Below are 27467 nucleotides of genomic sequence, written 5' to 3'. Positions count from 1 at the left end.
AAATGCTTTTTTCCAGTAAGCATTTCTCAAAAAACTATATTTACAGTCATTAATCCTTACGTAACATTTTGAAAACTAATCCTTAAATAATTTCCTAATTACTATATTTTTTAAAATACCCTGTAGCATCAGGTAGCATCAGTTTAATCTATTAGGATTACTTTTATTGAAGTGTTTTATCTAAAGTAGGCATCTGGTGCGACTTCTGTGCTTTCACACTTCACAACAGGAAGTACTAGAATTGTTGATGTACAGTACTTCTGAAACTCCAGCTACTTTTAAAATACCTCATTATACCTTTCTCTGTCTAATTTGAGCTCATATTACTCCAGTATTTTGGTTGCTTTGTTTAATAGGTCTATCATGATAGTTTTATTTCTAACCTGACCATTGTGCTAAATATTTGCAAATGTCTTGATGTCAAAAGTAAATTGGTAATGCTGGTTTACTAATATATTTGACTGTTTGGAACAATGCCTAAATTTGTGACAAACTTGAATAAAATGAATTGCTTGTAGGAGGCAAAAGGCACTGTACTGTGATTACTTTTTGTAAGATGTGGGTGTTTGAGTTGGTAATGCCACTTAGTGGATAACAGCATTAACTGCAGCCTTTTTTCAGAACCAGATCAGGTGGCAGATAGCTATCTTGATTTATATTGGAGTTTTCCTCCTGGCTAGAATATGCTGATCATAGCATCTTTTCAAGGAACGTTTTGTTATCAGCCCCATTTTAGGAATCTTATGATAGCCAATTCAGTTTCTGGATGAAGTGTATTAAAATGTAGGAATCATTTGTTACAGAATTTTAAACTTCTTATAGGAAAATAGGGATCTTATATTTAATTTGATTGGAAAAATTAAACAGCTGTTTTGGTGGTCTTGCACTGGTTCTTTAGGTTAATGAAATGTAGTTCGTAATAAGGTGATAATTTTGGTGTTTGGGCAATGCTTTATTTTAGCTCTTACAGTTGGAAGATTGGTGACTGGGCAAACTCTGAACTAGAACAAGCTGATTCTTCAGGAATTGAATTGAAGAGGAATTGATTGAAAGTAGTTATTGCCTTGTCTTGCATGACAGCATGAAGGGCATACACAAAATGGGAGTATAGGACTGGCTTGGGTCCTGCTTTAGTTGGACTTCGTAGGCTTCAGATAATTCTGCTTTGGAAGATCAGAAAGGTGGGGTAGGCACCAAATGTTTATTCCACCACTCTTATTTACATTTATTACTTCCTGAATATATTCTATTTATAAAGATTCTTCTTTGCTAAGCAGTAGGTAGTATTTGATACAAAATTTAAATATATAAAAATTCAAACTTTTTACCTGAGACCAATGTCTCAGATAAGTCTACCTATGTGTAGTTTATATCATGTACGTAAGTGTATTTTTTCTAATACCACTGTATTAAAAAAAAACCCAAAACCATTCTATCATAAAAGAATACTATCCTCTGCAATTTACTTGCTCTTTTATGGAAGAGGTTTTTGCACTGTTGAAACATATATTGATTTAGGTCTTTCCATTCCTTTTCAGTCTTTAAACTGTGTTCTTCGAACTTTCTTCCCCCTAAGTAACTTTCCATTACTTCCCATCAACCCTCATAATCTTCAGTCACTGAGCATTTTTTTGCTTAATCTCTCAGGCTTTTCTGAAGTTTCAGTTATGATATTTTTATTAGTAAAGTTGGTTGAATAAATTGCAGTTAAAGTAATGATTGACTCGGAGAAGGAAGATATAATTCAATTTCCAGGCATGTCTCAGAATTACAGGCTGGCTGTGTTAATGATGAAGATTGAAAGACAATACAAAGACTTTTGTTGACTTAAGTAACAATATTTTTCAGATAGTCTTTATCTTCCATTTGTTTAACATGAAATTGGGAATAATCGAGGATTTTTTTTCTACCTCATTCCATCCTCCAGAGAACTCTCATCATCTAAGTCATAATCTGAGAGGAACCTGAGTTTTACAACTCTGTTACTGCTGAAATCAAAATCGCAGAGGCATTCTTCCTCTCTGTACCTCTGTACACTGTGCTGTTTTACAACTGTTCGTGTCTCTGGATAGCTAGAGGAAATGGCTTTGAGTCAGCAAACAGAAAACTTTGGTTAAGTAAATTATTTTGATCTTAATTTTGTTAAAGTTTTAATCTTGATGTATCTTTTTTCTTTTTTTCTGTAACAAGCAGCTAATTCTCAGTTCTTGCTTAAACATGCTCATTTGCAACTCTGTGTACATGTGTTTGTACATATGTATATTTATGTGTATGCATATCGAGTTTTTTACACAAATTCAGTTTTTCAACAAGGTTCTAAAAATATTTTGAAGTTAACTAGTTTATAATTAGACATTTTATTAGAAACTATTGAATGTCACCTTTACAAGGGTGTATTTTCTTTACATGTGACATAATGTCACCTCAAAGTGTGGATGGAGAATTAGTTACAATTAAAATGCAGTTAATTAGTTACAGTTAAAACAGGGTTCTTATAATCATTTTTATGCAAAAACTTACTAAATTTTGCTCTAAACCTAAATGTAGTGTCTTTTCAATAGTTTCTACTTGTAAAAGGCATGATTTGCCTTTCAAACCAGGAGTATTCAACAAAGGCAATAAGAAAATCTTGAATATAACTACCTCATTCCGATTTTGATTGCAGATAGCTGGCACATTAAAGTCAGCATATCTCATCCCGTGTTATCTGATTTTTAGTAAGAGACTACAAAAGGAAAACCAGATTTCTTCTTTTTCAACTTTTACTCTGCTTCTTAACTTTGAAAGAAATAATGCTAATCAAAACTTATTGAATAAGGGTAAATAAAAATGGTATTTCTGTTCAGATGAAGAAGTCAGGACTGCTGCCAGGGGCTGATGCAGCATGTGTTTGACACTGGGCTGGATGCCCTGCTAAGAACACTCACCAGCCTTGGGAGTTCACTCTGCTGAGCCTGATCACCCACGTGCTGTTCAGCATTCTGTTAGAAGTGACAGTTTTCTGAATTTTAGATGCAGTCAGTTATCCCTGGAGAAGAGAAGGCTCCGGGGAGACCTTAGAGCAGCTTCCAGTGCCTAACGGGGGGTACAAGAAATCTGGAGGGGGACTTTTTACAAGGGCATGTAGGGATAGGACAAGGGAGAATGGCTTTAAACTGAAAGAGGGGAGATTTAGATTAGACATTAGGAAGAAATTCTTTACTATGAGGGTGGTGAGACACTGGCACAGGTTGCCCAGAGAAGTTGTGGATGTTCCATCCCTGGAAGTGTTCAAAGCCAGGTTGGATAAGGCTTTGAGCCGCCTGGTCTAGTGGAAGGTATCCCTGCCCGTGGCAGGGCTGTTGGAACTAGATTAAGGTCTCTTTCAACCCAAACCATTCTGTGACTCTATGATAAATTCTGAGTTTCAGTAGGAGGAAAGGGAAAGCAATATAACTTCTTTAATATTGGTACTTGTTCTGAAATGTGGTTTTAAAAATGCTACGTAGATTAGTTTGGCTTTAGTTTGAAAACTTGAGTGTGGAGAAGAACGTCATCCCTTGATAGCAGAGCTTTAGCCCCTGCAAAATTCAGTTTGAATGCAAAAGTTCTCCTGCAGGCATAGGTTAGCACTGATGACCGAGTGCTAGTCTGAACTAATGACTGGATCTAGCCGTGGCCTTTTACTTGGGCACACAGGTGGTAACGTGTGAGTTACCTTACGGAGTTTCTATACGGAGCGAGAACTTTCCCGTGCGTCGAGTCAGAACCCTGGGGTGGTCTCTGGGGCGCTGTGCGGGGCCGGGGCAGCAGGGGGCAGCAGAGCGCACCCCGGCGCAGCGCAGAGCACTGCAACAGGAGGACTGGCGTCCAGGAGCCATTAGAGTTAAATTACTGCGGAGCCTGGCAGGGTCAGCGTGTTAGTATAATCTTCGGTTACACCTACAAGAAATCGAATTTTTAATTACAATGACAGTTTAAATTCAGCACCATCCGCAGTACTCCTTCCTTATTTGTCCTATTTGTCTGTAAATAGCAGACTTGTTAATGTAGCCCCCCCGAAAAATGTCGCAGTAGTTTTTAGCAGCTCTTCTCAGGGCACAAAGGCTTGTTGGGCATTCTGTGTAAGTAAAATGCGTTATTTGGAAATAGATTTTCTAGGGAATGCACTTTCTTATAGTGATAGGCACAATGCAAAAATGAAGAATCTCTTTGTTTACATCATTAAGAGGGCTACTGGGCATGTCTGTTAGTTAAATGCAATTTTCAAGCCAGGCTGTTATGCAGAAAAATGCCATGGACCCAGTCTGCCCGTGTACGTTTTAATAAATTCAGTGTTTAACGTGAAAGAACAGGAATTAATAAAATAATACCAGAAGGGATTAAAAAAGAACACAAAGCTAATTAAGAAAAAAGGAGGGGTTTCATTGGAATTTATACTTTTCTCTAACTCCTGCATAGTTACAGATTAGACTAGTGTTTTGATGAAAATCTGTTCTTGTTCATTATTCAGTTTTCTCATCACTTGACTTTGAGAGCGATCTTTGAAAGATTACGGAGTTTAGCAACTTTCTAACCTGCTTTATGTTAATTTATAGTCCAGGATAATGATTAAATATTTTTTTCTCCCAATCTTTCTGCTTACAAGTCCATCCTTATTTGTGGGATTGATTTGTTTTTCCCTTGAGTGGACTATTTTACATTTGTATTTACTGCATTTCTTCTGGATAGCATCTCCAGTGTATCAAAGTGATTTTGACTTATGATCCTATTTTCCAGAATATTTTAATTCCCTTCTATCTTAGTGCATATTCTAATTAGTGACGAACAGAGAAGAAGAAAATACACTTTTAAAAGTACTGAACAAAACCATATCTGTACAACAGATACCAGATACTGTTTAAAAGTGCATCCTCTTTTTTGCCAGTAAACCGCTGACAACTTTCAGATTTTCAGTGCTGCAGCAAATTTATGGTACTAAATAACACTTCCTCTTTTTTAATCTCCAGCCGATTGACAAATCTCACTCCTTTATATATTTCTTCCTTCAATTCTTCGCTATGCTTATACAGGCATATTGATTTCTAAGTCTCTATTTTGTCCATTGGAATAACATGCTGTGTATTTTCTTAACTGTTGAGTTTCCTGTGCTCCATTCTCCCTTAAAGCAACTTCCTAACAGACCTGTTTTTTCAGATAGCTGGGATTACTGGAAGTACTTTTTTGAAGTCATAATCTTTAGTTTGCTGTTCTCTCCTTGTATAGTAACCTCTGCTGGTTTTAATTATTTTTTCCTGTATGTCCATCATCATATTCAGTTAATTCTCCCTGTATCAAACCAGTCTAAAGTACCCATTCCTCTGGTAAATTCCTCTGTGCTCTAGGAAGAGCATTTATCACTCCAGGAGCTTGTGCAGAAACATGGTTAAATAACCCTCCTGAAGCTTCTTGCCTAATTCTGTTACTCAGATGCCTCCATAGTTCAGCAAAGCCTTTACCACTTTCATGGGATTAGGCGGTCTCTCAAATTGCTGTCTTGGGGTGATACCTGTTCTTTCCTCCTTTACCCTCACCCAGAGACAGGAGGACCCAGGAAGTTCTTTTTCCTTTTTCTGAAATTTTAAATTAAAAAAACAAATCCATGAAAACAAAACAACAACAAAAAAAAAAAAACCAAACAAAAAAAAAAAACCCTGAACAAACTCTACCCTCGAGTTTATTTGCAGTGGTTTTTTGGATATTTTTTTTCAAAGAAGTGGAACGTTTGCTATTTCCATCAACAACATTGTGACGCAAATTGGTCAGAAATTTTAATATTCTGTGTAATGAGATATTAAATAAGACCACTATTATACAAATGAAAGTATTTTAAACTGGTAGCAACTAATCCCTGAAAAAGACCCCCATTTCATCTTCAATTCCTCAAATCTTGAGCTACTGATACATAGTCAGCCATAGCTATCTTAATTCCAGTAATGTCAATATGTTTCTTTGATCAGAATTAATTGTCTCTGTAGTATTTTAAGATATTGTTTGACTTCCCTTCCCTTTTCCAGAGAAAAATACTTGTAAAGACTGCTTCAGGTCCGTATTTTACAGATTATTACCATTTAAACCAGAAAATCAAATTTAGATGGCAAAATGCATTATGTCCTACATACTGACACATTCAGATCAGATCACTACCAAATACGCAATAAGAAATCCAGTCACTGTAGAAATTGTCTGGCTTGTCTGAGATTAGATGTACTGTTTTGCCATTTATGTATTAAAAAGAGAAGTAAAATAGATAAAGAACAAAGTTAACATGCAAAGACTTATTCCCATTATCAACTGGCACAAGGAATAACTTGAAAATAAAATCACTTGGAGGAATGTCTTCACCATAGTTGCACAAAGAACTAGAACATGATAGTTTTCATCGTGGTTTCTTGGACACTTGATTGGCTTTTCTGGGAGTATAGTACAAAACATTCTGTGTGGCATAGTCAAAAGGCTGAATAATTGGCAGTGATTAACAGGCAGAAAGAACCAGCAACATTTTTCCCTGTTTCTGATTTTTCACCTGAGAGTCCTGTTTCTGATTCTGTATCTGAAAATGTTTATGATCTAGAATAGATTTTTCACTCATCATTTTCACAAATGTTGAAACCAGAAACCTCAAATGCCCCAAAAAAAGAGTTTATCTCCTTTTTCACTATGATTTTGGTGAGAGAAGACAAGGACAAGGAAACTTTAAGAGGAAGACGATGATGTGGCTCCTCTTAGAAGAGTTCAGAAGAACTGGGTCAAGCTCCACCTGGGGGAAAAAAGGAAAAAAAACTAGCCAAGCCTGTTCTGTTTCTGTTAAATGAATCTCTCTTCTGTGTATCAGTTTGGTAAACATGAGTATCTTGCTTTGCTTACCTAACTGTCCATTGATAGATGCTCCATTTACTGTGTACAGGGAAATTGTGTCCCTGTTTTGTGTACAAGCATCTGTGCATGCAATGCCATATTCAGTCAACATTAGTGTACGCCCAGGTGGAAGGATTAAAGTGCAGCAGGGTTTTCTCAATTTCAAATATAATTGTATTGTCATTACTTAATTGGCTTCCATTCTACATTTTTGGTTGGCATTTTTAATTTATTATGACCTATGAATCAGAATCCAGATATTTTGGTTGTCTGGTTTTCATCCTTTCATGATGGCTTTTCTGAGTTATGCACTTTGAAAAATATGTAGGAGTTCTGTTCAAAGTATGTTCGAGTTTGAGGGTTGGCATATAGAAAAATCCCCCCTTGAGTAAATTGTAAGTTCACCTAAGGTAATCCTTTGGGCTTTACTTGCCTTTTGATTTTAGTGAAACTGTGAGCCAAGCTGTTTAATCCTTGGGGCTACTGGTGCTAATATTGTTGGCCAGCTCTTTTAACATTTTATGATTAGTGAAAAATGTATTTGTCATTACAAACCATTTATTAACTGCCTTTGACTTGCCTCACCTTTTTTGTAGGCTTTGTGTCCTGCAATCTGCATATCAGTTAACAGCAAAAGCTCTTGGCTTGAAGTGTTGCTTTTCTAGGAATTCCAATAAAATAATTGTTCAAGGCAGGAATGATTCTTTTATCTTGGGTTACTTTCACCTTGAGCAACTTTCTTCTCTTATTCCACTTTTCACTTCTTTACATCTGTTTTTGGGTTTGAGTTTTGTTGGTTTGGTTTTGTTTGGTCTTTTGTCTGTTTATGCTTCACCTACATAAGGAATGTATGGCACTGTTTTTTCTTCACTTGTATGTAGGTTGCTTCTTGGTGCCACTCTTTCCCAAGCCTGTAGCATTGCATGGGGTTGTTGTGGCCCAAGTGCGGGACCTGGCCCTTTGCATTGTTGAACCTCATGCCACTGGCCACAGCCCATTGATGCAGCCTGTCCAGATCCCTCTGCAGAGCCTTCCTACTCTCCAGCAGATCAACACTCCTAGCCAACTTGGTGGTGTCTGCAAATTTACTGAGGGTGCACTCAATCCCCTCATTCAGATCATTGATAAAGGTATTAAACGCAACTGAGCCCAGTACTGAGCCCTGAGGAACACCCCTTGTGACCAGCCACCAACTGGATTTGACTCCATCCACCACCACTCTTTGGGCCCAGCAATCCAGTCAGGTTTTTTACCCAGTGAAGAGTACCCCTATCCAAGCCATGAGCAGCCAGTTGCTCCAGGAGAATGCTGTAGGAAATGGTGTGAAAGGCTTTACTGAAGTCTAGATAGACAACATCCACAGCCTTTCGCTCAGCCACTAAGCAGGTCACCTTGTCATAGGAGGAGAGCAGGTTAATCAAGCAGGATCTGCCTTTCATAGAGCCATGCCGACTAGGCCTGATCACCTGGTTTTCCTGTATGTGCTTGTGTGATGGCACTCAAGATGACCTGCGCCGATATAAGGTACTGTTTAGAAGCAGGACTAACGAAATGCCAAAATGCAAAAAGGCAAGCTATGGGTAAAATAAAACTTAGGGAAATAATATGTGAGGGATGTGTAAAGCACAGTTTTCTGCAAGATGTGATTCCTTCATTATATTTGGCATCTTACTTGGATGCATTTGGAGCACTGTACCTAGAGTTGAGTGGCCCATTGGAATTTGGACCCTTTGGAGAGATTTACAAGAAGGACAGCAAGACTGGTCAGGTATAAAAAAACATGAGCTATCATGATTGAGCTTAAATTACTTTTTGAAGAGCTTTAAGAATACTTCAGACAAACATCTGTGCAGAATGACAGAGCTGCTGCTATTCTGGCTTTGGGGTCTAGATAATCCCACTCCTAACTCCAGTGATATGACAGCATTGCTGTGAACATGAATCAGAGTGCTTCCCTGACTATTCCTGACTCCAGCACTCTGCTTTTCACAGCAGTAAACATAGAATGGTTTGGGTTGGAAGGAGCCTTAAAGATCATGTAGTTCCAACCCTCCTGCCATGTGCAGGGACGATAATATTCCCAGTTTCTTACCAATGATAAAATGTGTTCTGTTGCCTGAGCCTTGCAGAACTCCATTCACATGCAGATGATGAGAGAGAGAGGTAGGGGAGGTATGTGAGGGGCACCCATGGGGAAGTGCTCCAGTCTCTGCTTGTACCTTTGCTCTGTGGATGACTCTGCTGCAGCATTCCAGTTTTCTTGGAGCTGGTTTTACAGAAATAGAGATTAGGTGCTTTTAATATGTTTGTTGCAAAGAAGGGGAAAAAGGACAAAAATGTTGGCAATAGTGTTGGCAAATGCAGTTAAAAATTATCTTCCTTTCTCTCCCAAGCAAAAAACAATAGGTGATACAAGTTTTCTTCAGAAAACAAAGTAGATTATCATTGTGAAGAGATTTCTGTGGTTTTTAATCAGGTTTTTTTTGTTCATTTGGTTTTTTTCCTTAATAGAATAAAAACAGTTTCTGAATCTTGGACTTCTAATACCTCCTTACAAGCATCTCAACAAACTTTGTGGGTGAATATCACAACAATTTGGAGTCATGCTTTTGATCTGAGAGATCTTGAATTCAGATGCTGGTGTTTTTTTGAAGCCGCAGTTAATTATTTGTGCAGTAAGGTCAGTTCCACTGTTTTAGTGATGCTAATACGCTTAGTACAGTGCAGTTCCCTCGGACTGAGGACTGGATGCCTGTCCCTACCCACATAGGTGTGCCATTATTATTCCTGGAAGTTATTATTCCTATGCTGTTACCACTCCTAGGAATGATAACTTTTATGGAAGTTACCATTCTTAATAGTTCATTGCCAACTCTGAACTTGGGAGCCTCTGTTTCCCCTGAAACGCCAAATGGAGCTGCTCATGAGAATACTCTCATCCCCATTTTGTTAGGATGATCTAAATGAGTTTAAGCAGTAGGTATTTGCTGATCCACCTCCTTTTGACAAAAGCCTTTTAGACTGTTTATGTAAGCAGGCAGATTTAGGAAGGAGCACTGATAAGCAGCAAGGTGTTGAGCTGGTGAATGTGTCCTTTTTCACCACCATGAGGTTATCTGTTATACCTTCAGTGTAGCTACAGTGCTGGTGATACTTTTGAGTTGGTACTGATTAAATTAGTCCTGTAAAGGAAGAAGAAATAAATTAGTATTTCTCTAGCAATTTATGTAGTACCGTAGCTATAATTTAAAAGTAATACAAAACGCCACACTTCAAAATTACGTATTTACTTAAAACAGTGTGTAACATGATACTTAGCTTCGGACATGCAATGTTTAGTTGGTAATACCTAGTTTCTGGACATTTACTAAACTTTCAAAAATGGGTTTCAGTATCTAATAAATACACATTTCAGTATATTTTCATTATTTGTAAATAAAATCCATGGCTACTTTGGTTTGTTTTCGGGGGGTAGTATTTATCACAATTCAAAAGTAAACTGATTGGTTTAGTGGGGGAGAAGGAATTTATTTTCCCATCTGTCAACAGTAAACTGACAACAGTAGCTTAGAAAGTTTCTTCTATGTGCTTATGTAATATCCTAGGATACGCTTTAATGGTTTGGAAAACATGAAAATGTAAACATCATTGTCATGTCAACATGTCATTTTGAAAGCATCCTGTTTAAAGTTGGAGTTTTAGGGAATTTTGACACTAAAGAGAAGCTGCTATCATTTAGGAGTGATGTAGCAGCAGTATTTTTTTTTTTTTTTAATGCATTGAGTCTCATTTCCACATTTAAACTGATTTTACAGTAGGTAAAATGCTTTCCAGGTTTAATGAAATGGAATTTTATGCTCTTAAATGAAAGCTTTCTGATTTGCTTCTGTGCATAGCTGTTTATTTGCATTTCTATTGCAGCTACAATATATATGCTGATCTGTTCAGAATTTGTATCATTAGTTACTTTGAAATCTCATGAAAAATTATCCTGGAAATGACTTGCAGTTCCTGAAATTTGGAATACATTATTAGAGTTTTCAGGGAAAGACAGTTTGGAAGGTCCCAGTACTGGGAAGCAGCAAGCTATACACAATAAAGTAATTCCATCTGGGGCAAGGAATTAAAAGCACTTCCACTAAAGTGAAGGTTGGCCTTTTAATATGGAGTTAAAACCTTAGCATTGAATTATGAGTTATAGTTTAAAGTGAAAGTTTATTGGAACTAGATCTTGCTTTTAGTTTTGGTTTTCAGGAAACCTAAAGAAATTGTTTCAAATAATAAAAAAGTAAAGCATGTTTAGCAGCTGCGTGAACCATATCTTTTAGATGTTGATGTTGAGTATCACTGGGTTTTGGGTTGATGTATATTGGAAATGGATGATATCAGACCAGTGCCTTCTGACCATGAGAATGTGTATAAAGTTTGTGGCAGGGTTCTTGTTTCATACTTGTGGCTTAAATAACTGAATCAGTTTCTGCATAGGCATTGAAGGAGAGGAGAATAAAATTAAAACCAAATTAAAATATAGAATAAAAGTTCAGGAAAAATACTTACACTCAGAAATCTCCAGAGCACTGATGTGCTGTACTTCTGTAAGAAGGATCAGAAACCAGAGCTTGGGCACATGACCTCAAGCTACTTAATGCAAATGAGGGAGCATATCCTCAGGTTCTTGGCAAAAAGGCTTCCTCGCTGTTCAAAGCATACTATCAGCTAAACCAGTCTCTGGATGCAGTGCTAACTTTGGCAGTAGAAGAAATGGTTGGATACTCTCTGAAGATTGAAGGCAATGAGGTAAGGTAAAGCTTAAAACAAATTGAAAGTGAAGAATCCAAACTGACTCAGTAATTTAGTTTGTGATAATATTTTGTAATAATATAAATTGTTTCTCCCGAGGTTATGAAAAAGAAAATATGTGTATGCACATCATCTTGTCTGTCTTACCTGATGCTGATAAAATGTATTATACCGGTGTGATGAAAATGTTCCAATTATTGAAGATAGAATTTTTAATGCTGTATAAAATCTATTGCTCTGTTTCCATGTTTTCCCTTTTTGTAGGTTAATCAGAAAATCAGACTCAGCTCATACAGTGCAGATCTTGTTCTAAAAGTGAAAGTGTAAATTTTTTTCCTGTGTATAAATGGATGTAACTTTATGACTAATGGAGAATGTTTCTTTATGTTTCAATATTGTATATGCAAGATGTTGCTAATTGTAAAGGGCTTGACAGGCTGCTCACTGGATTCGTTCTGGACAGAAAATTTTGAAGAAGTATTTAATGCAAAACAAAGCCATTTGTCTAACAAAAACCTGTTTTATATGAAGCTGCATGCTCTGAACAGATTATTGATTATATAATTTTATGGACTGAATATGACTGCTTTGAAATCTCTAAGCCTTACATTAGCTTCCTAGGTTTTCCTGACATAGAAATATATCCCTTACATCCATATAGACATTAGGGTTGATGATACCTATGTAATACTTGGGGGAGAATTTGAAAAAAACTTAGTCTCCTCGTATAGAGTATCAGCCATGTACATGCTTAGAATAATTTTTCTGTGGTCTGATTTCATAAGTGAGAAAAGAGTTAAACTGAAAAATAGATGAGCATCAAATGTGAGCCCCAAGAGCCATGGTTTAGAGTACTGAGAATATTTATCTTTGAGGCAAAAATCAGATTTCAATCGGAGTTTTGAATCTAAAATCGTGTTTTTCTACATCCCTTCAGGCAGACCTCTTCATCGTTATATGTGCTTTTCATGGTTTAATTTTTCTTTCTTCTGAGAAAAAGTTAGAGTTTGCCTGAGGAAGGTACACTTTAACATAGTTTCAGAATAATATATCTTCCTAAGGACTGTACTGGTAAAAAACTTCAAATCTCCTTCCTTCTTGTTTTCCATAGAGACTTGCCTTTTCACAAACTGGTCACTTTTCCTTTTGGGAGTTTTTCATAACTTCAGAGGGTTCCAAGATGATAAAAAATAGGAATAACAGATAAAAAGGATTTTTTCCAAAAATGGATACATGACACTTTTACAAGTTAAAAAGAACAAACTCTTTAGCTTTGCTTTCTGATAGATTTTTATAGTAATACTTCATAAAACTGTATTGATTAGAAACAGATTTTTCTCCCCCTTAAATTTAATTATTTTCATGAAATAACATGTATTTCTGCTAAAGAATACAAACGAAGGATTAAGACCTCATTTTTTACTCTAGAATAGTATTCAGTAATCTTGAATCCAGTGATTTAGAGGATTTACAAATACAGATATAGTTCTGAGTTTGCTTTTCTGGCTAATAAACTCATAAATACGTATTTGTTCTCTGTGTTGTTATACTGATATAACATTTCATTTCCAATGTGATGAGTGGAATTATTTCTTGTATTTATCCAAGGTCTTAGTCTCTCTGTCCCTATGCATAAATATTAAAGAATTGACCATCAAAATGGTCCAGAACTTGCCAAAATGTTTAATATATGATGCAGACCATGTCAAGCCCTTAGTTGTAGTATTCTAAGTTTACGTATATAACCGTTTACGATTTTGTTGCATTTACTAGGTTTGCTGGGATGGGTAATCTTCTTAAGGTCCTTACCAGGGAAATTGAAAACTATCCACATTTTTTCCTGGATTTTGAAAGTAAGTTCAAACAATTACTAGACAATGAGAGAATCTTTTCTCTGACTAAACAGCAAACTGAGGAAAAACTTTTAAAACCTGATTGTTTGCAGTGTGTATTTTCCAGCACAACCAATCTGTCCAAGTCCTTGTCTTTAAAACCATTTGTTCACTCAGGAATCCTTTTCTCTTCCTTTTCTATTTTTCAGGAACCAAATGGGAAATCTTTTAAAAGTTCTCACTTGCACAGAGCTTGATCAGGGGCCAAATTTTTTCCTTGACTTTGAAAGTGAGCAAAGCTTCTTGCCTGGCTTGCCTTCTTTGCTTATTATTTCCTAATAAACTGCATGCGCTTACGCATCATAAAGCAATTCAAAAGGGATTTGCAAACAAATCAAATTACACTTCAACTGAACATTGCTTTTTGATATTTATAAACCATACAAAATTACTTTAATTCATTCTGAGCAGAGAAGGGGCAGAAAGATAGATATGAAAGTAAAACCTTACCTTGAATTAGTTTCAAAACCTGAGCCATTGTTAAATTTAGATCTGAATGAACTTGACCTCAGCTTTCTTTAACAAATCAGTTAAAAAAAAAAATTACGTTGCTTCCTTGAATGGAAATAGATGTTGGAAATAAAAAGCTGAAAAAGTATCAGCAGTGGAGGTGGCAAAACTTTTGCCTGGTTCGGTGAGGATTTAACTGGGATTATTAGTTTCTGAAAAGAAAGGAAGTGGTCAAAGTGTATGTGCTTGATTGCATCTCTCTTAATTGCATGGTTATCAGTTTGCAAAACAGTTATTTTTCTAATTCCCTTGTCACATCTGTATCTGATTCAAAGCTATTTCACTTTTGCTGACTGCAGTTTCCCTGCATGTACTTCTGGACATTGTCTTGGAAACTGGTCATGAAATCCTTAAATATGGGTTTAATCTTACTTCACTACTTACATGAAATGCTTCTTATTTAACATGCTAACAGTGTGTGACGTTTCATCTCTTAATACCTTTATTCTAAAAAAATTGACCAAAAAAGTTTTTGAGAGAAGCCAGTGTTTTTAAAATAACTTTGTTTTGAAGTATGGTTTAAGAGACAATTTCAGGTGATTACACACACATTTTATCACCTTGAAAGTTTTCTTGAATCACTTATTCTTGAATTATTTTTCTGAAAAAAAGTTGCTGACGTGATGTGTGATTGTGTGTGTGTGTACACACTCTGAAGTACTGATTCAAAAAGTCGTTTAAACACATACCTGATGAAGTTGTTCAAACATGCTTTCTTGGATGAGAGCTGGAGTGTATGACTATAACTTTGCACATATCTTAATCTTTTCATCTAGATGTTATTTACCTCATTATGAAGAATCAGTTTTAAATTATGAAAAAAAGTTAATAGGTTGGTTTGGGTTTAAGAGAAGGTGCTGTGAGATGTGTATCCCTTTTTCTTTCTATATCATATGAGAATTTTATTGTAAACCTAGGGTGCCAAACCTTTATCCAAATCACCACTTTTTTTTTTTTTTCCTATCAAACACTTGAAGGCTTTGGTAGTGTTCTGTAGCTTTGCCAAGCTATTATGAAGGTTTTCAGCTGCTCTAAGCTTCCAGGTTTAATGAGCTCCATCATGTCCTGGATGGTAAGAAAGTACTGCTGACCCAGGCTACAGACTTGGCAGGAACAGGAGGTCTGGCAGTGGGAAGCCTTGGTGGCGTTGGAGGTGCTGGTAAGAGGGTAATATATCTGGTTTATTGCCTTGGCAGCAAAGGTTGTTTGGTCTGTTTCCCAAAAGTGCATTGCAAAGAGCTCAGTGGGGTAAAGCACCCTCTCCCACAGGAAGTGACCAGGAGTTTGTACAAGAACATGGGCACACTAGTCAGGTATGTCTACCTAGAGAGGAACAAAACTCATCTCCAAATTTCAGTGAGTTTGATGATCCTGAGTGAAAGGTTAAAATGTTTTACTTGGGAAGTAAAGTTTTGGCAGTTTTTACGGCATGAAATCTGTATCGAAGGGATGTGACTGAAGGCATCTGCAGTCGTGTGCTTCGATCTCCTTTAATTAGCCATCATATGTTGTAAAAGAACAGATGTAGATAAGAGCCTGCTTGCCTGCTTGCTGGGCATGTGACTGACTTTCTGTGGCCTGAGTTTTCAGTTCAAGTTCATGGATGAAAGTGGTCACTACAGTTGGCCATTCAAAGGATAAGGGGTATGTGGAGTTGATGTGTTTACTCTATTTTGTTACTTGCATCAGCATATTGCTTTCTACTTTTTGTGCACTTTTTCATTAGCCGTAAGTTGAAATCTCAAAGTATATCTGCCAGTACTACTTCTGAAATGTTTACAGAGGTTCTGGATACTCCTGTTCTGTTTTGGGTTTGTTTGGTTTTTGTCTTTTTTTGCTGCTCATCTTTTGGTATGTATTATACCTGAAAGGAGGGTGTGTAACATACTTCTTCCTGCTATGTGTACAATGTGCCACACAAATAGTGCTTAAAAAAACCAGAAACAGCCTTTTTCCTCGTATGCGGGAGTAGAACAGATAGAACCTGTCTCCATGCCTCAGAAATTAGAGGCTTTATGGGTTGGTGTTCGTCAAAAGTGATACAAGTGTATATATAAAAAGAAAGTGGAAAAACAGTATCATGTTAACTTCATTTGACTGTTGATTTAATTTGCGCTGCTCCAAAAGGGAGATCCCATGGGTGATGCTTTGCCACGTAGTCTTATTCCTTATGCTAGAATTGAAATGTACAAACACACAATTGCACCCATCATGAATAATAGCTGTGTGGGAAAATGAATGTACTAAGAACTAGCTATTAAACACACATACACACACCCCTCCCAAACTACGACCTTACCTCTCTCCTCCACCTACTAAATACTCTTCCAGTAAGGTCAGGGTGATGTGGCATGGTTGGAAGAGCCCCAGTGGTGGCATGTGAATGGGAACAGAAATGCAGGAGAGGATGGCAAGCAGTTGTACAGATTTAGGTACCTTAGGTCAGTCCTGAAGCTATACATTAAGGTCAGCGTGGTAGGTTTTTATTTGATTGCTTTCCCTTATTACCCTTAACTAACAGGCATTTTGTACACAGTATGTTGTAAGGATGAGTTGTTCTGTGCAAAAAAAATTATTGTGAATTACTGTTCTCTAGGAGGACAATCTGGCATTGCATCTTTTGAAAAATGCCATTATTGGGTTTTGTGTTTGTTTTAAAATATACCTAATTACAAGTTGCTTTTCTTCATTTGCCTGCTCACTTTTCTCTTAAATATTTTTCACCAGCATGAGATTTTTTATATTTAGCCTTAGTCCCTTCAATACATCTTGTCTGTGCAAATCTTGAGGTCTTGAAAAATGGGAAGGTAGAAACAGAACTTAGAAAAATTTAGTTTTCTTACCTAATTCAAAGTTGTGGGTTTTTTTCTTCAAAATCTGCCTTGTGCTGTAGTTGAAGATGAGCAAAAATCATGAAAGAAAAAGAAGTTAGTTTCAAATTTCACCTTCCAGTTGTTGGGGGATTTTAATAGCTATTTTAATTTTTCACTAGAAGAGTTTAGGCTACCAAAAAAAAAAAAATGTTTAAAATTATCTCCTTTTTCCCCCATTTCCTGCAGCTATCTATAGCATTAGTTGCAATTTGTATGACATCTTTTTCTAACATTCTTCTTCATTCCAGACGGGGAACCATGTTTCGTAAATCCATGGTCATACTTGAAAAAGCTTGAACCCAGCATTAGTTTCAGTTAATGTGGTATAGCAAAAGCAGTTCAGTATGATCTTCAGTAGTCATTTCAGAGTTAGGCAGTTATTCTGGATCTGTGCAAGGAGAAGCAATTTAAAGAGCCATTCAATCCATCCTTGAAAGCTAACAGGGACAAATTGGAACAGTGGTGACTTCAGAGAGTGGTACGGAGATTAGTGTTTTCCTGTGCAGGTGAAAAAGCCTTTTCCTTGAGGTGAAATGCAAACTACCTGCACTCAGCCAGATTACTTTTTTTTTTTTTTTTAAGGTCTACTGAAAGGTTAATGTAAAGAAAAAGAATCTCTTCATTCCCAGAAAGTGAGCTGTATTGCAGTTTTGCACTTGTATCTCGGTATAGGTATTGTTAGTCAAAACGCTACTTACTGGATTGATTATATACCACTTACTTTAGCTTAATACCTTCTTAGCTCTCAACTGAAAAATAATGTTAGGAAGAGTGAGTGGATGGCAAGTCTTGAGAGTCTGTGGATGTCAGCATTTCATGAGCCCATAGGACAAATCCTCTTGAAATGGATTTTGTCAGTTCAAGAACTGTTTTATTCTTCAGATTTTGACCTTGTTTAAAATGCTCACAGGTAAATTAATTCTGGGTATTTGAAGTTCTTTCCATAGTAGTTTACAAGTGCTCCTTTTTCGCAGAAAATCTACTGTCAAGTTACTGTTGCCCATAGAGGGCCTTTTTCAGGCAAAATAAGTAATTCCAAATGAATTCTTGGAAATACTTTGAGGGTTGAGGTAACAACATTTTTTTTTTTTTTTTTACTTAAAATACTAAAGCTTACAGATTATTGGGAGAAGGTGTCCTTAAGTGACACCTTCAGTACCATCCTCTCCTCAGGTACAAACGCCTTTTATAAGACCAAACTCTCTAACCTTAAACTGAGTAGGTTCCCTTTCTTCCTAAATGTTAGCTAGGCAGGCTTGTTACCTGATCCTGATTTAATCCCCCTTATATTCCCAACAGTCAAGGACACTTATTTTCTAGGATTTCACATCCCCAGAAATACTAATGAAATTTTCAGTTGTCATTGTTCATGCGTGATTAAAAGTCTCTCGTTATTAGAACATGTCTGGCAGCAGAGCAACTGCCCACTTTTTGCATAGTAGGGTATTAATACCCTCGTTCTGCAGGTGGCAAGGATGGAGATGGAGTCTGTATCCAGCCGGCAGGAGGTTAAACTCTTGTCTCCTATGCTGTAGGGAGTACCCTAAGCAAGAAGCAATGGCTCAGAGAGAGGCCTGTCCGCTTCTGTCACACAGCTGAAGCATGGTACTGATATCTCTGGCACAGCACCATGCCTGTAGCAAGTATTAACAATTTAGGGAGCTTCATTTTGTTATAGCTGGTTTAGAAAGCTTAGATTCAAAAATCCATTGTAGACTGGATAGGGTACTGTTTCTATGTAATACTATTCTTTTCTAATGTATGGAGTGTAGCAGGTTCTGATACCCTCTAAAAAGCATTATTCAGTGTAGTTGTAATCCCTTTTGTCTTTTCTGAGGACATGATTTTGTCTAGTTTTTCCCAGATTGGGATAGGAAGAATCATTGCCATGGTGACAAACCTGAAATAGGACTTTAGCATTATACAGTAAAACAGACATACTGCTCTCGTAACTTGCTATCAGTGGCTGGTGGAATTATTAGCCACTTTCAGCAGCGGACAGGAAAAGAAGAGCTGAAAGCAGAGCCTGGAAGGCATCTTGTTTTATTCGCTATTCTTTTGCTAGGCTGTTGAGGCCGGGAGGGTATGATGTGGTTTTGACAAATATGATTCCACATTCACTGATGTGCAAGCACTAACCAGCTTCCGTGGGAATCCTAACCTGCAGACATTTTGACTGAGGGGGAGAAAAGCGTTCTATGCTTCTGGTCTGCATTTCAGATACAGAAAGGGTGTGTGGGTTAGGTGCGCTTTTTAGTACTGTCTTACCTTTTCATACAAATCAATTACTTGGATATTATACTTGATTTTGCATTGATAAAGGCTTCATATCCTTCTTATATTTAATCTTGACCTATGAGTACTAATGTATTACCTACATTGCAGTTTCTGTTTCTTTGAATTCTTCACTTGGTGAAGAATGAAAACTCAAAACTGTTCAGAAAACTGTTAGGGTTTTTTTTTGGGGGGGGTAGGGAGAGAGGGGAGAAAACAAAACAGAGTACAAGTATTTTTCTAAGAATGATGATTCCACATTCTAACCCCACCAGGCACCTGAAATACTTAATGCATCCACAGATGGATTGTAGTGGGTCCAGCTTTCCCCCTTCTTTTAATGGAAGTCTGAAGCCCCATCCAAAACTTTGAATAGACCATAAGTAAAGGTGAAAGAGAGCATTTGTTCATGGAATGGATGAATTGTCATATCCTCATTATTTCTGATGAAGCCAATGAAATTACATTTCTCCCCAGAGATAAATTTTTGCTTTCTAAGTGAAAATTTGCTGTTAGAATCTGTATATGGAAGAGTCAAGCCTGGTCTGACTCTTGAATTAATTTGATAGAGGATTCATTTAGTTGTCAAGTTTAAGGTTCGCTTTAGAAAGATTTAGGCAAAAGTGAAAGAGTTTCCTATTTGTCTTATTAAAGACAGTGTACTCTGAATGCTAATCATGAGTACTCAAAACTCAGACTTGAAATGCAGTCAGTCTGGTGATTTTGATAACTTATTATTGAGAGGGCTTGCATTCAGTGTGGATTAGTCAGTGCCTGTGGTTTTATTTATAAATTGGCTCAAATTGCCAGCAGTTGCATGCTGGTTCTATGGTGGTATGGGGTAAGAGGAGAGCACAGCCAAGCAGTGATTCTGTGCTGTGATTCAGGAATGGCATTTTTTTACTCAGAACAGGGAAACAGGTTTTGGTATTGTTGGAATAGAAAACCAATTTTAAAAGCCATAATCTGTCATAAAGAAATCTGTATTCCTTTTAGTTGTTGTTGCTGCAATTACTATTATTGTTGTTGACAGCAAGATGAGATCTTTTTCAGAGTGATTGATTACAGGTATTTTAGGTGACCATTTTTGGCAAGATCTTCGTATAAATCCCTTTTGAAATATGGCCATGATCTTATCAGAACATCTGTTTGCATAACATATAAGTACGATGCATGGGTTTTTTTTAAAAGCCTGAATCATCCTCCCAATCCTTATTTGTAAGCTAAACACTTTCAGCATTAATATAAACTGCTTCTGCAAATGCAAGCTAAGCCTGTAGCTCTGTAGCTTTTGCAGCCCTCTTCCTCTGCCTTCCCTTTCTTTCCCTTTTCCACCCACCTACCTTCCTCCTACTCCTACTTCCCCAGGTGCTGGGATCCTACAGAAAGCTCAGTGGGTTTCAAATACTCAAACTTCCCCCAACTTCCAAAAGATGAACTGGGAAAATTTTAAAAAGACTAACAATAGGGGGTGTTAATAAAAGTAATTTATAAGTTCCAAAATGCTGAACCATCTATAGTGTTAAAATTTCTATTTTTTAAAGTAAGTAAATTGTAAAAAGTAACTTAGAAGTACCTTGTTAATCAACCCATGCTTCAGGTGACCTGAACATGCAAATTTTACACTTATCAACTGTACTAATAAATAACTTACTCTTTCATGTCTTAATATTCACTGAAAATGTAATTTAACTTTTATTTAACTATTAAAATATAGATACTGATTTATAGGTGACACCTATGTTCCCCTACTCTGTTGTTGTATGGTATGTAACTGTTTAATAAGATTACTTTCTCCATTAAATTCAGAAGCATTTACTGTTTTGTTTCTTTATCACAAGGTGACAGACCCTTTACGGTGTATAAATAAGATTTCTTGCAGCTTCGGGAAGGAACCAGTCAGTAACACTGTAAACTTAAAGTGGCTAATAGATTGGTTCAACAGCTGTGTCCCAGCTGGGATTTTCTTGTTAGGGACAGTTTTTCTCTTTGGTGCTACTTTCCCTTGCCTTTTTTTTTTTTTTTTTTTTTTGTAGTTATGTGAAGTATTTTGGATATAAAACGCAGCTGAGTAAGCCTAGCTTATTTTTACTTTCACTTGTTTTGTCTTCTAAACAAGATTAGGGAAAACTTCCATAATAAAACGAAAGTCAAATCAGATTGTTTCATGTGCCCAATCTCATGGGACTCACTGTGACATAGGAATATAAGAAAGATTTTAAGTATTAGTTTCTTCAGAGCTATGTGTAAACCTCAGCCATTTGTGTCTCATTCATGCAAGGACCCTAGATAACTTGAGATATTTAAACAAATTATCCTAACCTGAAATGTCATGGAGAGAATGCTGCTCTTTCCATACTCTCCAGGGTGAAGTGGTTCATTTGTTCCTAATGCGGGATGGATAAATGAATTCAGTTATGATAAATGGGTGGAAAACTGTGTCTTATTTCTTGATGATAGTGAGAAGACTTGATAGAAAAAGTACTTTTAAATTTATTGTCTATTAATGTTGAGATGTATACAGTAGCTCTTCTTAATCGGTGTGTTTTGAACTGAAGGTATCTCATTGCCTTTAATTCAAACAAGTAGCCCTTAAGTCCTAAGAATCATCTTCAAAGTATTTTTTTCTTCCATAATAATTAAAATTCTATCTATACATGCAAATACACGTTTAAGGTGGGGGGGGGGAGTGTCTCTGTAGAAATCTTCAGGGAAAATGATTGTTTCTACAAATACTGATTACAGCTCTATACGTAGGTCATCCAGTCTAGTCAGTGCCAATCGTCTTGATGTTTTAAAGCAAGAGAAGGTAGAAGATGTCTAACATGTCCATGTTCTAGGGATAACATCACTCCCTGGTGTGACACTGCTGTAAAAATCCCATCAGATGGAATTTTAATGGGAAAATTCATCGACTTCCAAATATCATTTCTCTGTACAATAAAGGTCTACAGGTCAATCCCACCCTGAAAACTGATCATTGACAGAGCTGGATTTATTTTTGTAGCAGGAATGATCTCTGACATAAGAAAAATGTTTATTTTTAACAGTACTGTATCTGTGTTATATGAAAGGAGAAATAAATTGCTCTTGTTAAGGAAGCCTGGAGGAAAGTCAAAGTGGCATAATATCCTACTGCTCCATCCTCTGAAAGGCTGATTTTATCCCCAAGCTGCAAGAAAAGTGAACAATTCTTTGTAATTGAGCTGTGGAGCTCATGAAAGAGGGACACTTTACTAAAGGATTGATGCATTATCTATTTTCAAGTAACATTGCTTTATGATACTGCTTCACTTTAAAATGCTGCGTTTTGAGAAGAGTCATTATGAGGCAGAGTATACAAAAACGGTACTGTTTTTCCTTCCTTGCTATAGAAAGCAGAAACTTGGAAGTAAGCAGAGTAGCAGATAATTTTATCATTTATAAAAACACATCAAAATGGAGTTACACATAGTCAAGCTGGATATAATGTTAAGTAGAACTGAGTAATCTTGCCATTTGTATTGCAGCTACCTTTTGACTTTGTGCATTTGCTTTTCTGTTTCTTAGATGCACAGCCCACAGATGGAGAAAGGGAGGTATGGAATCAGATCAGTGCAGTTTTACAGGACTCAGAAAGTATGCTTGCAGACCTTCAGGCGTACAAAGGAGCTGGACAAGAAATTAGAGAGGTATGTTTGTTAATGACAGTTCTTTAGAAGCAAAATCAAGCAAAACCTGGTGTGTTCCTTGCTTCTGTTCTATATCCAAGCACGTTCTATGAAATGTTATGATTTAGAGTCATAGAATGGTTTGGGTTGGAAAGGACATTAAAGATCATGTAGTTGCAACCCCTCTGCCATGAGCAGGGACACCTTCCACTAGACCAGGTTGCTCAAAGCCCCGTCCAAGCTGGCCTTGAACACTGCCAGGGATGGCACAGCCACAGCTTCCCGGCACAGCCTCTTCCTATGCCTCACGACCCTCCTAATGAAGAATTTCCTCCTTATATCTAAGGTAAATCTACCCTTTACAGTTTAAAGCCAATACCCCTCATTCTGTCAACACATGCCCTAATAAAAACTCCCTCTCCAGCTTTCTGGTTGGCCCCATGAGGTGCTTGAAGGCTACTCTAAGGTCTCCCTGGAACCTTTTCTTCTCCAGGCTGAACAACTCCAACTCTCTCAGCCTTTCTTCATACAGGAGGTGCTCCAGCCCTCTGATCATCTTTGTGGCCTACTCTGGAACCACTCAAACTGGTCCATGTCCCTCTTGTATTGGGGGCCCCAGAGCTGAACACAGTACTGCAGATGGGGTCTCAGGAGAGCAGAGTACAGGGGGGAATCACCTCCTTGTTGAACATCATGAGGTTTGCACAGGCCCACCTCTCAAGCCTATTTGAAAATTTAGAAAATACGTTACAGATTATACAGATTGTGTGTACCATTGAATATAAAGCCCTAATGTGAAGCCATTAATGTTTGGGGGTTTTTTACTTTTTAAGCTTACTATTAGTAATTAGTATTATTTTTCAGTTTTAAAAGCACTATTTCGTATACCTCATTTCATATGTCTCATGGTAGAAGTCCAAGTTCAGTATGTCAAGAAAATACTCAGATGTCAGAAATACAATATGAAGAAGCTGTAAATAGTAGTTTTTCCATGTAAGTGATGAACCACAGTAAATTATAACTTCACATCCACTTTACAGGCATCTTATTCAGTGAAACTGGTCACAAAGTACAATTCTGAACAGTAACTTAAAATTTAAATGTTCAAGGCCAGGTTGGATGGGGCTTTGAGCAGCCAGGTCTAGTGGAAGGTGTCCCTGCCCATGGCAGGGGGGTTGGAACTGGGTGATCTTTAAGGTCTCTTCTAACCCAAACTATACTACTATTCTATGATTTTTCTCAGCTTCACCAAACATTTTCTCACCAAACATTTTTCTGCATCAGCTTCACAGTTACTGTTAGCGTGAGCTGTTGATTACTTGAGAACCTGAGTATGTTGAAGATTTCAAAAGCATCAAAACCTTTAAAAAAGGCTATTTCTGCAAGCAGTAATCATACAAAAGGTGTTACCTGATGCTTCTGCGATAATTTTCCTCCCAAAAGAATATGTTAAAACATATTTCTGTATATAGTGGTGCGTTGGAATGAATAATTTTAAATCGGTATGTTACGGGGTAGAGGAAAGGTGGAAAACATAGTATTTTTTGGATTTAGTAATTTCCTATTCCTGTGCAGTGTAATTTCTCATCATTGTTCTATGTTTTATGGTACTTACTTTCTAAAATAATGTGGTGGAAAAATTCCAGACCACCTTTTGCGTGTTATTTATATATCACAGTTCTTTACAGTAATATTTTCATTTCAGGCAATACAAAACCCCAACGATATCCAGTTGCAAGAAAAGGCATGGAATTCAGTATGTCCTCTGGTTGTGAGGCTGAAGCGCTTCTATGAGTTTTCACTCAGATTAGGTGAGCCCTGTTTTAGTATGTCTGTTTATTAGGCTACTTTATATATAAAGAAATAGGAAGTTTCTTTTTCCACAGCCTTTTAAGGGCTTATTATTATTTCTGTTTGATATAAACAGACATTTAACTGCAATTAAATTTTTCAAGGCATATTTTTAATCTTAATTTCAAAATTATAGTTTGTTAGTTTGTCGCTTAAAATAAGTCTGTAATCTCTACAGTACAAGCAAAGAATGTGATAAAACTGTAAGTTTTTTCTCTGGTTCCTGTCACTCTCTGCATTTCAGTGTTCCATGTTGTAGTAATGGAATTTATTTTTTTGTAATTTGGATACTTCAGAGTTTTAAAAGGAATGTAAAACAGTAACATTTTGAGACATTTTAAAAACAGGGATAATGGGGAGAAAGGGTATTAATAATCTCTCTCACATGGTGAAAACCCGAAGCATGTTTTACATGTTTTACACTGACTTCTTCATCCCTACAAACTCAAAACATGGTGTAATTACTCCTTGAATTAGGACTCTGGAAGAGAACCAGTATGCAAAATGTATATATGAAGTGGGAGAGCTCCCAGTGCAAGGGAATTCTTCTACAACATCCTCCTTATTAAGTCTTTCACTTTTTGAGTTATGCTAGTGATGATAGCTGCGGCAGCTGAATTACATTGCTATCAGTGCCTAAGAGTACACTTTTAGTAACAGAGATGCCAGAATAATCTCTATACTGAGCTGATGGCTGATGGGGAAAGATGAAAGAGTTGACTATCTGAATGCAATAAAAATGCTTTCTCTAGAATTTTCGATAGGGAACCCAGATAAAGGGTGGTAAAAAGGAGAAAAGAGCTCCCTGATAGAAAATTGAGATGAAATGGCAGAGAGCCTGAACAGGCAGGTGTCTTACTAATGTTTCTCAGAATAGTAAGAAAAAACATTTCCATTAGGGCTCTACTTGTTTGGAGGGTTCCTTCCCTTCAAACAAAGTATATTTAGATACTTAAAATGTGACATAATGTGGACTGAATAGAATTTGTGCTTCTGATTTTTATTCAGAGAAAGCCCTGCAGAGCTTATTGGAGTCCTTGACGTGCCCACCTTATACTCCAACTCAGCACCTGGAACGGGAACAGGCTTTAGCAAAAGAGTTTGCAGAAATCTTACATTTTACTCTTCGTTTTGATGAACTTAAGGTTAATAAAGTCTTTTAATACATGATGGTTTTTTTCTATGTGTTTTCGACCAAAACTGATTATTTCTTATTTTTCTTCGTCAAAGATGAGAAACCCAGCGATTCAGAATGACTTCAGTTACTACAGACGGACAATAAGTCGCAACAGAATAAACAACATGCATGTAAGTAAATAAAATCTGATCTGCTGTTCACACTGAGGTATTTGTCAGTATGCATTTATACCATTTGTGGTAGTGTTTTTTCTTTTGATTTGCTAGCTGTCATGGTCTGTCCTTCACACTGAGAGTTAATCAGCAGTTCAGATGAAGCAAATAGAGGTGAACTATTGATGCAACAATCTGCTTGCTGACATGAGCACGTATTGTGTCTTTTTCTCACTGCCGGCAAGATTTAAAGGAGTTTTACTGACTATTTTTTCTCATCTTTTCACCAGCTAGACATTGAGAATGAAGTAAACAATGAAATGGCCAATAGAATGTCCCTGTTTTATGCAGAAGCCACGCCAATGCTGAAAACACTCAGTAATGCAACTACACATTTTGTGTCAGAAGTAGGTAATGGGGTAAAAAAGGTCTAATGCAGACATTCTTGATTTTAATTTTACAAGATGATTTTCTGAACCTTGGCTGTTTTTTACCCTTCTAGAACAAAACATTACCAATTGAAAATACAACGGACTGTCTAAGTACTATGGCTAGTGTATGTAAAGTCATGTTGGAAACACCGTAAGTTTTACCTTAAATCTTGTTTTTCTTGTATGAGGGAATTTTGTGTTGTATTTTAAGTAGCCACCTGGGATAAACACAGTTTTTTCCAAATGAATTCCTGTATGTTTGCCTTAAGTTTCTAGCGCCTTTATATACAGAGCATGACCTTTGTATATTAAAGTGTATTAAAAAGCCTTGCCTTCTATTTTAACCACCTTGTAATATTTTTCATGGATCAGCATTCAGTTTTCTTACGGAGAGCTTAACATGGTCAGCCTGCCTTTCAATAAAAGGTTAAAATAGTGTAATAGGCCTCAGTGTCTGTGTCTTCTCTAACAGGGCCGTAGGCCAACTACTGTCTCTTGTTTGCCAGTGCTGCTCAGTTACTAGCATACATAGGGGAAAGATTTTGACTCTTTCAGGTAGTGCTTTTGCAAATGATACACAGGGCCTATTTCAGAGATCATTTGAGTTGATCTTGTTTGGATGCAGCCATCTTATTCTGGATATGAGAAAGTTCATCCATATAGAAACTGTACAATTGAGTTTGTGTCTAACAGCGTAGATAGAACCTGTGGGCTTGCTGTTGTTTAGCTATGCATTTAGTCAAGTATTTTCAGGTTAAATGTTTCCTTAAGTAGAAAACACATACAAGATAGAGTCAAGGTAGTCTTCTTGTCTTTGAATTGTTTGTTCGTGGTGCCATGTAAAGGGCAGAATTCCTGAGGTTATTATGTTTGTTTATAAAAATTCTAGACGAGTGTATGTAGGTGGTAGGACTCATCTCTTAATCCCAGGACATCATAGTAACTGATGTGTCAGCTCATTTTTTTGCAAAAGTAGAGAAACAGAAAGTTGTGAGTCTTGTACCAGAAGATTATCTGATA

At 36.9% G+C, this 27467-nt stretch overlaps 1 protein-coding gene across 13 annotated transcripts in view; it reads left to right on the top strand.

The window, feature by feature from the left end:
* The window catches only part of CYRIA (CYFIP related Rac1 interactor A), a 62336-nt gene that overhangs the window by 21961 nt on the left and 12908 nt on the right, over positions 1-27467 (top strand). For 4 of the 13 annotated variants that reach the window (XM_030489574.1, XM_030489581.1, XM_030489576.1 and 1 more), the window contains 7 exons: positions 13718-13797; positions 22775-22896; positions 24581-24686; positions 25735-25871; positions 25957-26034; positions 26307-26423; positions 26519-26598. In XM_030489574.1, the coding sequence (XP_030345434.1) occupies positions 13725-13797; positions 22775-22896; positions 24581-24686; positions 25735-25871; positions 25957-26034; positions 26307-26423; positions 26519-26598 (713 nt within the window). In that variant the 5' untranslated portion in view covers positions 13718-13724. Of the gene's footprint in view, positions 1-13449; positions 13530-13717; positions 13798-22774; positions 22897-24580; positions 24687-25734; positions 25872-25956; positions 26035-26306; positions 26424-26518; positions 26599-27467 lie in introns of all 13 variants that reach the window. The other 9 variants (XR_003991855.1, XM_030489575.1, XM_030489573.1 and 6 more) reach the window with 3 other exon arrangements.

This window comes from Strigops habroptila, chromosome 6 (assembly GCF_004027225.2).
Source record: "Strigops habroptila isolate Jane chromosome 6, bStrHab1.2.pri, whole genome shotgun sequence".
Lineage (NCBI taxonomy): Eukaryota > Metazoa > Chordata > Aves > Psittaciformes > Psittacidae > Strigops > Strigops habroptila.
Note: the sequence above shows the minus strand (reverse complement) of the source record. Positions and strands in the feature narration are given on the sequence as shown.